The sequence below is a fragment of the Rattus rattus genome, chromosome 4 (genome assembly GCF_011064425.1).
Source record: "Rattus rattus isolate New Zealand chromosome 4, Rrattus_CSIRO_v1, whole genome shotgun sequence".
NCBI lineage: Eukaryota > Metazoa > Chordata > Mammalia > Rodentia > Muridae > Rattus > Rattus rattus.
Genome location: NC_046157.1, coordinates 65024706 through 65041438, shown reverse-complemented (window position 1 = coordinate 65041438; position 16733 = coordinate 65024706). Strand labels below are relative to the sequence as shown.

The window sequence follows — 16733 nt, the reverse complement described above, 5'->3', positions numbered from 1 at the left end:
CCTGGATGTCCTTTCAGCAGATCTTGTTTTTCTGTTGTCTCCTCCACTTCCTTCTTCCTTGATCTGTCAAGCGAGAAGCAGGCTATTTTCTTGGTTGGTGGGATGATGTCGGACATTTCTGGCAGGGACTCAAATAGGCCTAGGCTGATCCCGTGGAAAGATACACATAAAATATCTTCCAATTGTCAGGAGCAGGGTCTGCTCCCTTCTGAATCCTATCTAAGGGAAAGCAGAGGAATGGGCTGGGGATAGTGGACATGGAATCGGGGTCTAGAATTATACGAGAATGGGAGGGGTTGTTCCTGGTGTGTGCTAATGGAGGGAGATAGGAGGGTATTTGGCACATTTTTAGATGTTAAATATATTTAAAGTAGTCAGAGGCATCATTAATTGTGTGCTAGGTGGGGGTAGGCATTTGCTTTTTGTTTTATAAGTAAGCCTTTAAAGGCATGATGTGTTCTTTTCTTTATCCCTTGGCCCTGGGTGTTGCGAGGAATCCTTGTGTGGTGGGAAATTTCTCATTGTGAGCAGAAGGTTTTGAATTGGGAGCTGGTAAAGGCAGGGCCACAGGGAATGGTCATGAGAGCCCGTGGGTGCCGAATTTATGGTGAATTCACCTTTTTGAGTTTTCTCTTGTTTGGGCTGTAGGCCATACAAAACACATGTGCCAATGTTCATTCACCAAGGCATAGTTTTGCCTGCCAAATTAAGGAATGTAAGGTGACACCAATTTGCCATAGGGCATTGGATTTGAGACCTGAGGGGTTGGTGCCCATCGTTTGTAAAGCTGGGATAGTAATAAGGGATGCACAAAGGGAGCATGTTTTTATTATCCTCTGTGGCAGCGCAAGAGGAATGTGGAGGAAGCAGGCGAGAAGGCCCTTTGTGTGTGTGTGTGTGTGTGTGTGTGTGTGTGTGTGTGTGTGTGTGTGTGTGTGTGGTGAAATAGATCTGCTTGCTCCAGGCAGTCTGATCAGCAAGGGCGTTTCCCTCAGATGTCGGGCCGGGCAGGGGACAGTGGGTTCTGATAGGCTGTATGTAGGGGAGTGGCTGTTTCTCATAAAAAGGTGGAAATATGTGTGTGTAGAGAGGAAAGTAAATTGTTGTCTAATTTGACAACAGGGGAGCAAATTAACAGCATATACACTGTCTGAAAAAAAGACTAAAGGGCCTATTGACTTTCTCAGGGCTAAATCGGTTGCACATGGTCCCTTATATAAGGGGAAGTGATGGGGTAGCTCTTTGAATTGGGTAACAGGGGTTCATCTCCAGGGATTATATATATTTGCTACAGCTCCTCTCTTTCCTCCATCCATAAATAATGATGGGCTTTTTTTTTTTTTTTTTTTTTTTTTTTTTTTTGTAAAAAGCCTGGAGAGGGTAGCCACTGCACCAGAGGGAGGACAGGAACCCGTTTTTCATTAGGGTAATGGTTATCAATTTGTCCTGGAACTCCTATTAAGCTAAGAGCAAAGCGGGCATGATTTCTGAGTAGCCATTGAATTTTGGAGAAATAGAGAGGCTGACCCAGAGTTGTTCTTGGGGGTGATGGAGTTACTGAAAACAGAAAGCATACATAGTGTCACGAGTAGAAAAATAAAGAGTAGAGATAAAGTACGTATATCTCAAAACCCGACTTAGCAGGAAAACCAAACATAAGGAAGTGCGTCTGGTAAGATCTAAGACCAATCAACAAATACAGTCTAAGGGGTGCCTCACTGTTAAGCTGGAGGCAAAAGAAGAGTAGCCTAACCTTTCCATTTCTCCCACGCTTTAGTGTGCCACCCACCCTCTCATTAGCCAAGGACGTGCTGAGGTCACATGACTTGAGGGCATGTACATGCAAGAAGTGTATACTCTCCACAAGTTAGAGTAAAACAAAGGTCAAGGAATCTGAAGGGAGTGTGGGTAGTGTAGATGATTTATACAACTTGGCCGAGATGGTAGAGCTAAAGTTTTCATTAAGTATATACAAGATTTTTCTTTTCACACACACACACACACACACACACACACACACTCTGCATGCTGAAAGTGGAGAAATAAAGCCTGTAAGATGACATTTTTTAATGTAGTTTCCTTTGCATAATATATATATGTGTGTGTGTGTGTGTGTGTGTGTGTGTGTGTGTGTGTGTGTGTGTGTATAATTTTAGAAAATTTATGCCTGCCATTTTTTTTATACATCTGGAAGAAAGGTAATAAAAAGCGTCTGAGGACTGTAACCCATCTTCTCTGTGAGAGAATCATTTGGGGCTTGTTCAAGGTGAGGTAAAGCCATCTATTTCTATGCTGTTAATCAATAAGATGCATGCAGTCTCTTTTTCTTTTTTTCTGGGCAAACCTTGCTTTCAGAGAATACTTCATAACTGATAGTTTACATTGTTATATGGATTAGGAGAAGTATTTATTGATGAGTGCAGGTATGTGGGGATGAAGCCAGAAAACAGCTTGTTATGTACTTGGTTCTCTCTACCATACGCTGGGGATCCTGGGGATTGACCTCAGGTTGACCTACTTGTAGACAAGTATCTATATCCACTGAACCATGCGACAATGTAGGTTATGCTGATTTATATGTATATTAATTTTTAATTCAGAGACCATTGTCTTCAGCAAAGCTCTTCTAATGGAAATGTCAATCGTGGTAGTACATGTGTGGAGTAACTACCCTCTGACATTGCAAAGCAACTCTTACCAATCTAAGAGGTTATGGGTTGGGCAGGCAAAGACTATTTAAAGGCACAAGAGTATGGTGTGCATGAAGAAGCAAAGTATATTGAACATGGCTGTGCTAGACTGGAGTAACTTTCCAGACGATTTATACATTGGAATACCAGACCTTCAGACTTCAGGATCTAAATCTATAAAGAAGTTCAAATGTGTGACTGCTCTTCGGGGATCATCCAATATCACTAACATTCTTAGAAAAAGATGTAAGTATGGCAGGCGTATGAATACAGAGGGACAGAGAAAGTGACCATCTGGAAGCTAAGGAGAGAAACAGCAAGGCAAACCTACACTAGTCTGATCTCTACTCTTAGGTTTCTATCCCCCAGAACAATAGAGACATCTTTTCCCATCAATGTTGTTGTAAAAATATAAAAATAAAAATGTATTGTTGGTCTTTTCCCCCGCTAGGTCTGTACCGTGGTGCCCCAAGATGTCTGCTAGATGTCTTGGTGGAAACACAGCCCAGCAGCCGCACACTTTCCTGCACTCAAACCCTCACATAAAAGAACACACAACAATCTTTGACCCACTTGGTAAGATATAATTGCCCACTTAAACATACAAAGCCCGGTACCATCCATCCCTTGAGAACATTAATAACAACCTGTAAATACAGAGCAGAATCTTAACATCACCTGCCATATTGTCCTGCCACGGCTTCTCCCCTCTCTCGTCTCTCTTCTCCTCTCTCCTTCAGTCTCCTCCTCTTCCTTCTAACTTCTCTCCAGCCCATCCTTCCTTTTCCTCCAATGATAGGCCTCCTTCTATCCTGTACCTGCCCCTCACCACTACTTTACAAATTCAATGGAGAGGTGGTTCTGGTGAAGTCACCTGAGTCCTGAGTACTGACTAGGCAACTGTCCTTGGGGCAGTGGAATTAGCATCAAAATACAGTAACTTCAGGGCAAACCACAACAATCAAGAATCCCAGTCTGTAGTCATTTGTTATATAAAATCGAGTATAGTAACCTAGTACCAAGGGAGGGGCTATTGATACCTAGAGATAATAACAGGGACATGATTTGACATATAGAGATATGGACCACAGAACTATCCATAAGTAAGCTTCCTAGCCATTCATGTGATTTAACAAGCACATGTACCTGTCTTAGCTGGTCTCTTCTATGGCTCCTCATCTATGAGTATTCTATCGCCTAACAGTACCATTGTGACATCATAGAATCTCTTCTTTGTGCGGTTGCTTATTGTTTACTCCAGGTGGTGATAAAATAATTCTAGGCTATCACTGCATGTTAAGGTGGAAAAAATTCTGATACTCTTAAGGTAGATTTGAGACTTTCATTTTCAAAACGCAAATTTCCATTATGAATCAAGTGAGCTCTTCTTTCTTATAAATGTCTTACAAAGATCTTTGTCAACATCGTAGGCTCTCGGTGTCCAGAAATAGATCTCAAGCCTTTTCTAAACAAAGAGAAATGTATAGTTAAGCTAGAAGAGCAATTACTTGGTCCACATGCGTACACACCAAAGGTAATAATGAATACTAGAAACATTCTTCTTTTCTCAATAGAAAAAAGTTGATTTTGGGTTTGCCCTTACCTTATTCTAGGCTCACGTAGTAGAGAACCTAAGACTGGTACGCTAATTATATACCAAAAAATTTGACTTATAGTCCCAGTGTGTAAGTAGTCTAGGATGGATGGCTGAACCTACATCTACCAAAGACCTTTGTGATACCTCATCCCATGGCAGAAAGTGTGTGTGTGTGTGTGTGTGTGTGTGTGTGTGTGTGTGTGTGTGTGTGTATGCCTGAGCACACGCATGCATGTGCGATATGACAAAAGAGGAGGGGTCTTGTTCTTTTATAATACTCATAATAATTCACTCATTATTAATTTATGGTGGTAGAATCTTTATACCATATTCACCTTTTATTAGGCCCCAATATCCAATACTGTTACTGGGACTTTAAGTAGGGTATGCTTTTGCTGAGAAATACTCAAATTATAGCATGATCACACGCTATTTTTATTTCACATGATGTTTACCATGTCTTTTCACCAAATATCAATAATGTCAAGTAATGTATTAGGGTAGGAGTTCTTATGTAATATTCTGTGACTGCACAGTCTCAGCTGCTGTGCCTAATGAGGCAGATATGTGAGATGCAAATTTTGAAAATGAGTTTGCAAAACGGGCTTTTGTACTAATTTATGTTAATTCACAAATTTTTCTCCTCCAATTATTCCAAAGAAAACATATATCAGTTAACCTAAAATATGTCATCTCAAAAATCATGTACTTGGATAATTGACAGTGTACTAAAAATCATTGAATGAGTGAAAAACTTCAGAAATGAGCCGGAAATGAACGTTCCAGGTGGGCCGTCAATCCTTTATTTAAAGTACTAGAGATTTTAAAATTAAGACTAAAGAATGGAACTCTGAGGGTCATTATACTACTACCAAGTTCCCGAAATTAATGTTTAATATCTGGCAGTAGTTTTAAAAAAAGCATTGTAATATTTCTTTAACATTAATTTTAACTTTTTAAAAGGAGTAGTCCTAAAGATCAAACTTATAGCCTGGTGTATCCATGCTTGTGACTACTGAGATGTATCTTTAATCTCTAATTATTACAAGGCTGTTTTTTTGTTACTATGACTATTTAAAACGTGGTTTTTTTTTTTTTGATTCTTTATCAAGCTTGTTTTCTTTGCCATGGATTAAATTACACCCTAATTTGTATCTGCATTGTATTATTGTATTTGTAACCCTGCACACATTAATCTACCCTTGCCTGGGCTGCACCCTTACTCTGTCCCTAGTTTAGTTTGTGCAGCTGAAGATATTTTATTTCCAAATTTCTTTCTCAGTTAGGCTTTTCCTACAACTCCATTTACAGTAGACTATTCCACATGCGATAGTTAATCGTTTGTTTAATTTGGCAACAAGGATATTAGAATTATGCATCATCTAGGCAGTGATTCTTTCATAATGTTGTTTGCCTTATGTCTATTCATTTATATTCTCTTCAGTAAATAAACCTTAAATCCCCAGCCTAGCAGTGACTGGCACGCATTCCAGTGCATGAAATAAACACAGAATGTCAATACCGATATATGCAACGAACAGTTGAGGAAAGTACATCCCAGAAGGACATCTAACAGCGCTCTGTTCATTTAACTTTTTTTTTTCCAGCTGGTTCATGGCTTGTGAAAATTCCTAGAAAGGCATAGATGACATAGGGAGTACTGGAGTTCTGGGTCCGCCCTGGTTTTGGGACATTACAGGACGTAGATTGTTTGGAGACTTTGAGCAAGAGGGTGATCTGATATACTATCCCATGGCTGTAGCCTCAGACTGGGGGTCAGAACGTCAGAGTTTAGTAAGAGCCCCAAACCAGCACACAGAAACCTGCAGGATGGGCGGTTCTGGCTGTCCAGATGGGCAGGGCTTAGACCACGAGCAGGGCACATCGGGGGGGCGGGGCAGCAGCACAGCCCCTCCCGCAACCCTCGCGGGTCACAATGTAGGGGTTAGGGACGGGTGGGGTGGGGCAGAGCAGGGGGCGGGGCAGGAGGGGCGGGGCGGGGCGGTGACGGCGGCGGGGGGGGGGCTGGAGGCGGAGTCGCGGCGGCTGGAGGACAGCGCCATTCCGGGTGGCCGCTCCCTCCGTCCGCTTGCCACCCGCCCGCAGTGGTCCCCCGGAGCGGTCAGGCGAAGCTGAGTGCGAACGCGTGACGCGGCCCGGCTTGCTCGTGCTTTCCCTCGCCTGCGCCCATGGGCCGGGCCGCCGCGGACCAGCGGCGCTGAGGAACGGGGCACAGAGGACCTGAGGCGGCCGCGGTGGCGCTCTCCGGCAGCGTCTCGCCGCTTGCCCGCGGGGCCCGCGTTCGCCCGCCGCCATCGCCTTCGCGCCCGGCTGGCGGGGGCGCTGTCCTCCCGGGCCGTCCGCGTCGCTGCCCCGGGCCCGGTAGAGCGCGACAGGCGGGGCCGCCGCGGGGGCCATGACCGTGGAGCAGAATGTGCTGCAGCAGAGCGCGGCGCAGAAGGTGAGACACCGGCTGGCCGCCGCTCCTCGACGGGCCGCGTGGCCTCCCGCCCGGCCGGGCCATCCCGGGGCGTCGCGCTCGGTTCCGCGGGGCTTCGTGCGGAGCGGGGTGTGTAGTAGTGAGAGGCTTTGCGTCCACTCCCTTCTGCGGATTGTTCTCCTGGAACCGACGGCGTCGCGTCCCCAGAGTGACCCCCGCATTCCTCCAGTACTCTGCCAGGCTTAGTAATTAAACTTTCTTCTCCTTCGCTTCCTTTTCCAGTCTCCTTTCTTCTGCAAGAATGTCACTTGTCACCCCTTTTGGACAGTTTCTCTTTCGGAGGGCTTATTATTCCAGGCCTGCTGTTCTGCAAAAAATTAACCTCCCAAAACGAATTACCTGTCTTCCAGGGCAAGTACATGACATCAACCCAGGGTGGAATCTATACAAATAGAGGATTTGGTTGGTTATTTTTTCTTTTCTTTCTCTCTTTCCTCCTCTCTTGACTATAGAAACTATCTCGTGTAAGAAGATCTTTATGGCTGTTATTCAAATCTTTTGTCCCCTAAGTTTGACCTTGCTCTCTTGTTCGTTCATTCTTTACTCTTTAACACACTGAGTTAGGGGGGTCATCACATATTGCTTTTAAAATAGCACCTTGCTAATTCTAGGTTTTACTTTCAGAATCTTAAATCCTCCATCATAGCTTGCTCCATGCCCTGAGGAGTAGATGGTCATGACTTGTTTTGCCCCCCACCCCCCACCCCGGCCCACCCGCTTTATTGGTGCGAAAAGCATTTCGAGCACAAGGGAAATGTTGGCTTAGTTGAATTCTAAATGTAGGAGCAATTAGGTTTACAGTGAACAGCCAGAGTCCTGTTTGGCTCATCGGGTGTAATGGATGCCACACCCTGCTGTAGTTTTAGACACAGGGTACTCGCAGGCTACCTGAGCTTGTCTTTAAAGTGAGGGCCTGTTGTACTTAAATAGACCAGTACGTTCAAACAGACTGCTTTTGTTTTAGTTTTTTTTTTTTTCCATTAGAATAGTTTTAGAATTTTATGTTCCTTGCGATAACCAAAGATGCCAGAGAATTTTGGAAAGTAGGGATAGTGCATTGTTATTTTAGGCGCTTTTGTTAAAGTTGTTTTTGGAGCCTATTTTAGTCTATGCTACTTGCACACTGAAAAGATTATTGCAAACTGTAATGTATTTGTGGCCAAAGAAATGAAGACTGAATAGCAATAACGAAGAAAACAGTTGGCCTCCTAGTTCTGTATGCTGTGTGTAGAACACTGTGATCTTTACATTTTGATGTTGAATATGTGTTGGAATTTTGATTAGGTCATGTGATCTTAGGAATACTAAGCTATAGACTCAGTAGCATTTTGTTTGTACTCATTTTGCATTTTAAAACTTCATTTCAAAGTGGGAAATGTTGCTGGTTTTTTTTGCTTCTCTTAAACTTTAAAATTGCAAGAAATTTATTCAGTTTGTGGTTTTTGTCATTCATTTTGACTAAACTACTTCCTTGCATAGTCAGATAACTACCGGAATGGCTCCGAACTTTGTATAAAAAACTGTAGAATCAAGAATTAAATCACCAAAAGTTCTTTGTTATCTACTCCAATATTTCTGATTAATGAGCCTCCTTTCTCCAAAGAGACTATTCAAAATATTAACGTTGTGATACTGTTTTTAGCATGTAAGTATATTAGATCATTTCATTGATAATTGGTGAATTCTTTAAAAGCGATATCATACATTTTTATACATACACAATATTTACTTTTAATGGTGTTGGGGACTGAACCTAGAGCATCATACATGCTAGCAAAGAACTCAATCAACTGAACTACATCTGTACTTTCTTAAATGTGTTTCTTTTCCTTGTTAATACACTGTTACTTTGTTACCTGTATTAGAACAGGGTCAAACAGTATGCTTTTGAAACAATATAACTAAAAGTTGAAGTTTTAAAATTATTTTAGAAGCTAGGGCTTGTGCTTCACCCTAAGAAGTAGGAAGTGAACTCCATACTTAAGAAGAAACAAAAGTGAAACTGATTTTACTTACAAGCTTCAAAGACTGTCAGGAAAAGGAGGGGCTATCTGGAGAAGCTGCTGTGTAGATAGAATTTAAACTGCTTTTTCCCTCTTCTCTAAAGTGTTCAGAGCTGTTGACAATTTTAAGTAAATGACCATTAAAGTTGTTGGCATGATTTTCTGCTTTCAAGATTTTCTTCCCTTTATTGTAAAGAGCTGTAACATTGGTATCTTTTTAAAAAGAGTACACACAAAACTTCGCGTTCTTCTTTTTGTTGTTGTTGTTACTCTGTTAAGTAACTTGTGACAATGTAATATGAAGGGGCTTCTTGTAGCCTCTGCTAAATTCCTGAAGTTTGCCCCAGTCAGGAAGTTAGGAGATCTTGGAAAACTGCAGAGAGGTCAGATTTTGAGAGGGTTGAGATGGTTGAGGTGAGGATTTGACAGTGCTTGAAGTACAGGTAAACCTGCGGCTATTTTGTTCTTGGACCTGTCTCTTCCTCCTTTGAGCTTGATGTTTATCTAGGTGTAGGATCTTTTTATCTTAGAAGAAACTAGATACATGGATTCACATCCCAAAGCCTGGTTCCTTCGGGAAGGATTGGTAACTTCCTCCCAGGAATCAAGGTGTCTGATAGTTGAGCCTTTCACCACGAAGGCATCCTGGTGAGTGAGTTACCTGTACTCTTGCACACCAGGACTTACCATTGTTCTTGACCCGTGGTAGCACTCAGGAGATGTTTAAAATGAATATTTGTAAGTGATTGGGAAGGAAAGCAAGTGGAGAGACTGCTTAGATCACCAAGTAAAAAATGACACTCGGTTACTGATAAACAGTGGCGGCTTGAGAAGCATCCAAGCCAGGAAAGTAAGAAGAAACGAGGCAGGCTGTGGATTAGATCTAAATCATGTTCTGTGACCTTGGGCAACTCATGAAGTGTCTCTAAGTCTTCTTGGAAAGCTTTACACTTTGTAGACACGAGAAACTTCTTCACATCTGAGTGTTTAATGGAGCTAAGCAGGCATTCATTATTTTTTAAATGTAGCATGAGGCTAGGTAGAGGCATAAATATTCTCTTCAACTGAAAAAAATCAAGACAACAGATTATTCAAGAAGAACTGTCATTGTTTGCTCTGTGTATAAATACAAGAACAGTAGTCAGAAAAAAAATCCTATCAATTTTGCCATAACTATCCAGGTATGCTCATCACAGTGAAAGAAAGCTGGGGCAGAAAGGTTCTCATTTCAAGCCCAGCTGACTGCAAAGCAACTTAAACTATAGTGGTCTTGAGAAGGGGGGAGGGGAGAGGGATAGCGAGAGGGAGAAGCGGGAGGGAAAAGAAAAAATGTTTATATAATGGTTATCAATCCTATTTTTAAACACAACATACCACAATTCAAAACCACTAAATCAGTTTACCAAAAAATACTATCTTGGGGGCTTGAGACCTTGGGTCAATCAGTAAACTGTCCTTTTCCCAAACACGAGAATGTATGTTTGGTCTCCAGCACCCATGTAAAAAGCAGACATAGCAGCTCCCATTCGTAACTCACCCAGCATTGGGAAGAGAGAAACATGGATCCCTGTACCTGACAGGTTGCAATCTTACCAAAATCAGAGAGTCTCCAAGTCTATGGTAGGAAGTGATAAAGGACCACATCCAGCATTGACCACTGGCTTATTATTACATGAGCATGTATGCACATGATACATGAGTTTGAGTGCAGGCAAACGTGTCCCAGCAAGTATTTGAAGGTCAGAGGACAGCTTTGTAGTTAGCTCTCTCCTTTCACCTGTGCAAGGGTTGTGGAAATTCAATTCAGGGCCCCTGGCTTGAAAGGCAAGCGCTCTTATCTGTCCAGACACCCAGCTGGCCCATCGCTTGTTTGATCATAGTTCCAACAGTCCTTAGGGCTTAGTGCAGATGAGATATGCACTTAGCAGAAACCGGATTTTGAATTTTTTTCCCAGGCTAGGAATCCAGTGTGAGGATATGTCTGTCGTTCAGTGTGGGGCAGCAGTGGTGAACCGTAGCTCATGGTCTGTCACTCAAAACGAAATGAGCTGGACTTTACTGAGTGCTTTTGGATACAGATATGAAGTTATGTGAGATATTCAGCACTGTATCGCAGAGTAACATTTAGACTGAGGGCTGTTCTCTGATGGAAAGACAGACGTAAGTGTTTTGAGCATGCTAAGCTATGATTTGAGGTTGGTCAGTTTGGGCAAATCTTGGTTTTCACCTGGAACCATAGACTTTCTCTGTGGTGTTCTATTCTGTTCTGTTCTGTTTTGTTTTGTTTTTGCTATTAAAATGTTTTTGAGCTTCAAATGTCTTCCATAGTTCAGTTTGTTTCTGAATATTTCCATGGTTGTGGCTACATGGAAACACTGGTATATTTCTGGATCTTCCTAGTTTTCTGGTAATATATAATATATTTTATTATATATATAATAAAATATAAATATAATAAATTCATATAGAATCAAAGTTTGTCAGCAGGTCTTTGAGTAGGTCTTAGGCAAATACATAGGAACAGAAAAGTTAAAATGTACTCTGAAATTGTTACCCAGACTGCCACACTTTCTTTCAGAGAAGACCAGTTAGATTTTAAATTCCTCAGTACTTGGTCTTGCTACTCTTATATGCTTTAGTCATTTTTAATGGAAAATCATATTAGTTTGTATTTCCTTATGACTAATGGTTTTTGAAATCTTCTTTTGGTGATTATGTTTTGAACCACTTTTAAATATTGCTTTTCATATAGTACCCAGTTAGGTAGTAGCACCAGCTGACTATTTTTCCCAATTGAAGTAGTAAAGATGTTAAAGCTGTTGTTAGAGCTAAATACGAAGTATAAATGTGTTTGTAAAGCGAAGTCTCGTGATCCATTTTATTTCTTAAAAGATTTAAAAAGAGGTCATTGCTGAAAACTAGGAACCATTTTCTTTGTCATGCCTCAAGTCAAACATTCAATTTATCTCTTTAATAATTGATTTACACGCACTTTAGAAATCTTCCTAATGTATATTTTATTACCAGTGTATAAAATATTATCATCATAGATGTTTTGCCATACATGTGCAGTCTCAGGACCAGTCTAGGTTACATAGTGAGATCCTCTTTTAAGCTACCATTGCCAAGAACAAACAAAATCCACTTTCTGTAATTTAGTTGGTAAAGAAGTTTGGAAACAACATGGAGGAAAATGGTAGGTATGGGATGAATTATGGAGATCTCTCTATCTGTCTATCTATCTATTGGGCAAAACTATTGTAGGTTTTCCTCCATCTGAGGACAAGAAAGAAGAGGGTTGACTTGAACTGTAACCCCCCTCCCCCACTGCATCTGTTGGTATTTTTTTTTGTAGTTTTTCAGTGGAAAAGGATTGGATAGGTGAAGGGAATTAGACATCAGGGAGGAGTTGGTTGCAGAATTAAGAACTAAGTTCCCACTGAAGCAGGAAAGATATGTATAGAGGACTATATAGAGAAGGACCAGGACGGACTTGATGCTCTGTTAACAGGAATGGGGACAGCGAATGCACAGTGGTGTATGTAAAACATAGTGAGAGCTTCATTTCACGACAGTGTACACGCAGAATCAAATGCCTTAGATCCTTAAGGAGGTGATGTAAAAACCAACTTGGGCTAGAGCTCCGAGCTTTCTGTATCGTCCTCTGATGCCTCTGAGCTGGTTCTGGGGATTACAGCTAGAAGTCCCTCAAGACTTTCCCTGACACTTTGAAGAGGTGAAGGGGAGGGGGGAGGTGAAGCCTTGTGGAGCAGGGCAGTGAAGGGGAGCAACATTTGAAATGTAAGTAAATAACATAATTAATAAAAAGGAAAGTGGAACAGTGCAGTACTGAGAAAGAGGATGAAAGGCAAACTAGAAACTGCTTCAATGATTGTGTCTTTAGAAGGAAGCCGCAGCTCAGCATAGTTTGCCTAGTGTCAGCAGACATTGAGCATCATGCAGATTCTCTGAACCAACCGGCCAGTTTCCTAGCTAGTGGAGCATCAGCTACAGGCTAATGATGGCACTGCAGAACTAGGGTTGTGTCTGTGCCTTGGGTGGCTGGCATTGGAGGGTGGACAGCCGTGAACCCAGGCTCCTGGATTGCTGTTGCCGAGCAGGTGAAAACAGGTCACCTGGTGGCCAACCTCAGCTTCGGAGGGTGTGTTGTGAGACAGGGACAGGAGTCTCTGGGGATACCCACCAAGAAGCTCCTTCTGGTCACAGGGTCCTGTCCTATGTGACGTGACTCTAGGGCAGCTAGTTAGATATTACTGTTAGCTTTTGTTGGGCATCCTTGGTGCTGGTTTGGGCAAACCTCATGATCTGCTGATCTGGAGGGAGGAAGATGTTGTATTCTAGGTGGAACACTTTGTAGGTAGTGTGTCTTGTACTCCTTCCTTGACTGGGGAAGTAGGTAGAGGCTTGTAAGCTCACTATTCAAAAACAGGGAGTCTCCCACTTCTCTCTTTCTCCCTTTTCGTCCCTACCTTCTAGGTACTTTCTATTTCACTATTTCTGTTTACATGTATCTTTGTGTGTGTGCGCGTGCGCGCGCGCGTGTGTGTGTGTGTGTTTGTTTGAACACTTGTCATGTATGCATGAGGAGGCCAGAGGACAATTTGCAGGAGTAGGTCCCTCTTCTCATCAGTATTTTTGGGTAGAACGCAGGTCACCAGGCTTAGGGACAAGATCTGTACCTGTCATCTCACTGTCCTGTCTGCCAAATTGTTACTTACCTTCCTAATTTTGGGATTAAGAATCCTTTGCCTATTTCCTGTATTTTCTTAGATGTGACTGATCTTTTTATTTTCTTACTCATTTTTTTGAATTAAAAATATTTGCTGTTCCATTTGATTGCATTTCCCTCGGATTAGTACTTTTAACTACATTTACTTTTTCCGGTTTTCTTCTCACAGGCTTTAATTTAACTTTGATGTTTGTCTATAATTCACTGGAAATTGTTTGTGCTCTGAGGTATAAGAAGGTTCATGTATATATTAAAATATAGTAAGATTTGTATATGCTATAAGCACAGAATTTCAAGATTCACTTCCATGTGGATATGTAATTGTTCTAGCATCTATGTTTGAAAGGATAATCGTTAATATTTGAGTTAAGGTAATTTCTTTCTGAAAAATTGACCATCCATGAGTAGGTTTGTTATTTTCACCTTCTTTTATTCTATTCTTATTGTATATAATGTCACAAATGCCATATTTTAAGAAGGCATTTTGAAGTAGGTAGGGGAAGTTCTTCAGCATTATTTTTGTTTAAAGAATGTTTTGGCTGTTCTTGGTGTTTCTGCATTTCCATGCAAAATTCTAATGGTCTTTGTACAGTTGAACCAAAATGAAGCAAAATGAAGGTAGGAGTTTTGAGTAGGATTGTGTTGCTTTATAGAGATCCATTCTGAGTGCATAGATGTGTTTAATCTAACACCATTCTACAGTTCCCAATTAATTTAGATTTTAATTTAACAGCATATCATTTCTAGATCTTGGTGTATCATTTATTAGTGAGACTTTTTTGATACTATTCTAGAGGGCATTTTTTTTGTTATTTAGGTTTGTATTTTAATTGTTTTTTGACAGATAGATTATAATTGATTTTTGCATAACCTATGTCCAGTGACCTTGCGAAATGATTTCACTAGTTCTAATAGTTTGTCCCTTTCTGTCCCCTACGCCCTCCTCTCTCTCCTCTCTCTCTTTCTCTCTCCACCTCTGTGTGTGTGTGTGTGTGTGTGTGTGTGTGTGTGTGTGTGTGTCTTCTGATTCTTTTTTCTTGCTCTATTTTTTATTGTATTTTCTGGAAAACAAAACAAAACAAAACATTGGCTTGGAATTCTTGCATTGTTCCTCACTGTATTCTGGGAATGCTTTGTATCACTAAGTGTGATCTTTGCCACAGTTCTTTGGAAAGATATATTTCATAAGGTTGAAAATGTTTTCTTCAGTTTTTAGGTTGTGAATACTTTGGTGAAACTGTGGTCATCCTTTTGTGTTTCTGGGCATACTGAAGCTTAACCGTGTTCCCATTAATGAACTATTTGCTTATCTTTCCCAGTGCTTGTTGAGCTCTCTGATTCTTGCTTGTGAAATTCCTGTTTTTGTTTCTTTTCATTTTTCCTTTTATTCTGATTTCAAGGTTTTCCTTATAGTCCAGCTGTTACTTGTGCACATTTTCTTTTGCTGTAACAAAATAATACCAAGCAAATGAAAGGAAGGATGGATTGGTTGACCCTGCTGCTTTTAGGCTTGTGCACATCATGGTCCCGTCCAAGTCAGTTACTCAGATCATGGTGGCCAGAAAAGAAGAAAGTCAGGCCATTTTCCAGAGCATCTCCTCCCCAGAATCAGTCTTCTGATTGGCCCTTCCTCTTTTTCTTCCCTTCCTTCCGTTCCTTCCTTCCCTTCCTTCCTTCCCTTCCTTTCTTCCTTCCTTCCTTTCTTCCTTCCTTCCCTTCCTTCCCTTCCTTCCCTTCCTTCCCTTCTCCTCTCCTTCTCCCTTCCCTTCTCCCTTCTCTCTCTCTCTCTCTCCCCCCCTTTCTTTCTTTCAAATTCTGAGACAGGATCTCTCTGCATAACGATAACTGTTCTGAAATTCACTATGTAGACCAGGTTGGCTGGCAGGAACCCTCAAAGATCTCCCTGCCTTGTCTCCCAAGTAGTGGCATTATAGACATGTGCTACCATGTGCTACCATGTGCTACCATGTGCTACCTACCTACCATGTGCTACCATGTGCTACCATGCCCAGCACTGCCCCTTTTCATTAGCATCCTGAGTCTTTCTATTCTCTTTCATGCATTTCTGTTTGTTCCATTCTTAAAATTTAAAATTTAATCTTTCTGCTTCCTACTTTGTGGTTTCCATCTTAGAGACATTTTGTATTTTACAGTTTATATCCATTGCTTCCAAGTTTGTCTATTCAAAATTTGTGCATAAGTATGCAATCACCAGTGGGTGCCACGGCTGTCTTTTCATTTCTTCCTCCTTTGTCATATGCAGATTGAGAAACAGCGTACAAAACCTTGTAGTCTGTGTTTGTGGAGTCCAGTGAGAAGCTAAACGCTAAGGGAGGGAGGAGGGAGACAACTGCAGGGGTGAAGTGGAGCGTCACTAATACACAGAGAGACTTTGGTTATTAACAAGAAACTCTTAATTTTGAAAGAGCAAAGATAAGGAAAGCTGAAGTGATCTGATATTATCTCCTGTTTACTACAAATAGCTCTACTAGAATTGTGGCAGAATATCAAACAAATATTCCATCTTCCCCCTGCTTTCTGACATAGAGTCCTGAAAACTCTTAAAATTGACTTTTTTTCTAACCTTAGGAAGATGACTCATGGTGCTTGATAGAGAGTCTGGATTGTGTCAGGATGGGAGCTACTTGACAGAAAAACTAACCGTGTCACTAGAGGATTTGATTTATCACTGCAAGCTCCAGGGAAGGGACAGGAGTAGGCAGGTTGAGTTCAGTCACTAGTGGCCAATGATTACATTACCTGTTCCTTAATAAAACTCAGCCTTGTGTATTCTCAATTAGACGCCTAGTAATACTGTAGGAGAGTATTTAACCTACATGGTTAAATTTCACCTTCAAAGACTTTTCCCCTAGGCATTTATTCTCTTCAGGTTAAATCTTCCCTTCCTAATTCTGTTGACATTTACTTTCTTAAAAAATATAACAATATATTGTTATAATTAAAAAAAAGTCAGGAGCTGAGGGCCAACCAAGATAAAAAGAGAACACAAAAGATTATAAAGAGGGTTTCAAGTTCTCGCCAAGTAGAGAGTTTGATCAAGACTTAGTAGAGGAAGGGATAGGGCTCATGGGATGGACCTATAAGACCAGCTAGGCAGGAAAAGAGGCCAGGGGCAGGTCATCTGGCTGGGCTACAGATTCATTTGAAGACCAGCATGGGCAACTTAGTGTTT

The 16733-nt window shown here is 41.4% G+C and overlaps 1 protein-coding gene across 2 annotated transcripts in view; it reads left to right on the top strand.

Moving 5' to 3' along the window:
• Positions 1 to 6320: 6320 nt before the first annotated feature.
• Positions 6321 to 16733, top strand: part of Usp25 (ubiquitin specific peptidase 25) — a 101798-nt gene continuing 91385 nt past the window's right edge. For both annotated transcript variants that reach the window (XM_032900516.1, XM_032900515.1), the window contains exon 1: positions 6321 to 6748. In XM_032900516.1, the coding sequence (XP_032756407.1) occupies positions 6704 to 6748 (45 nt within the window). In that variant the 5' untranslated portion in view covers positions 6321 to 6703. The remainder of the gene's footprint in view (positions 6749 to 16733) is intronic.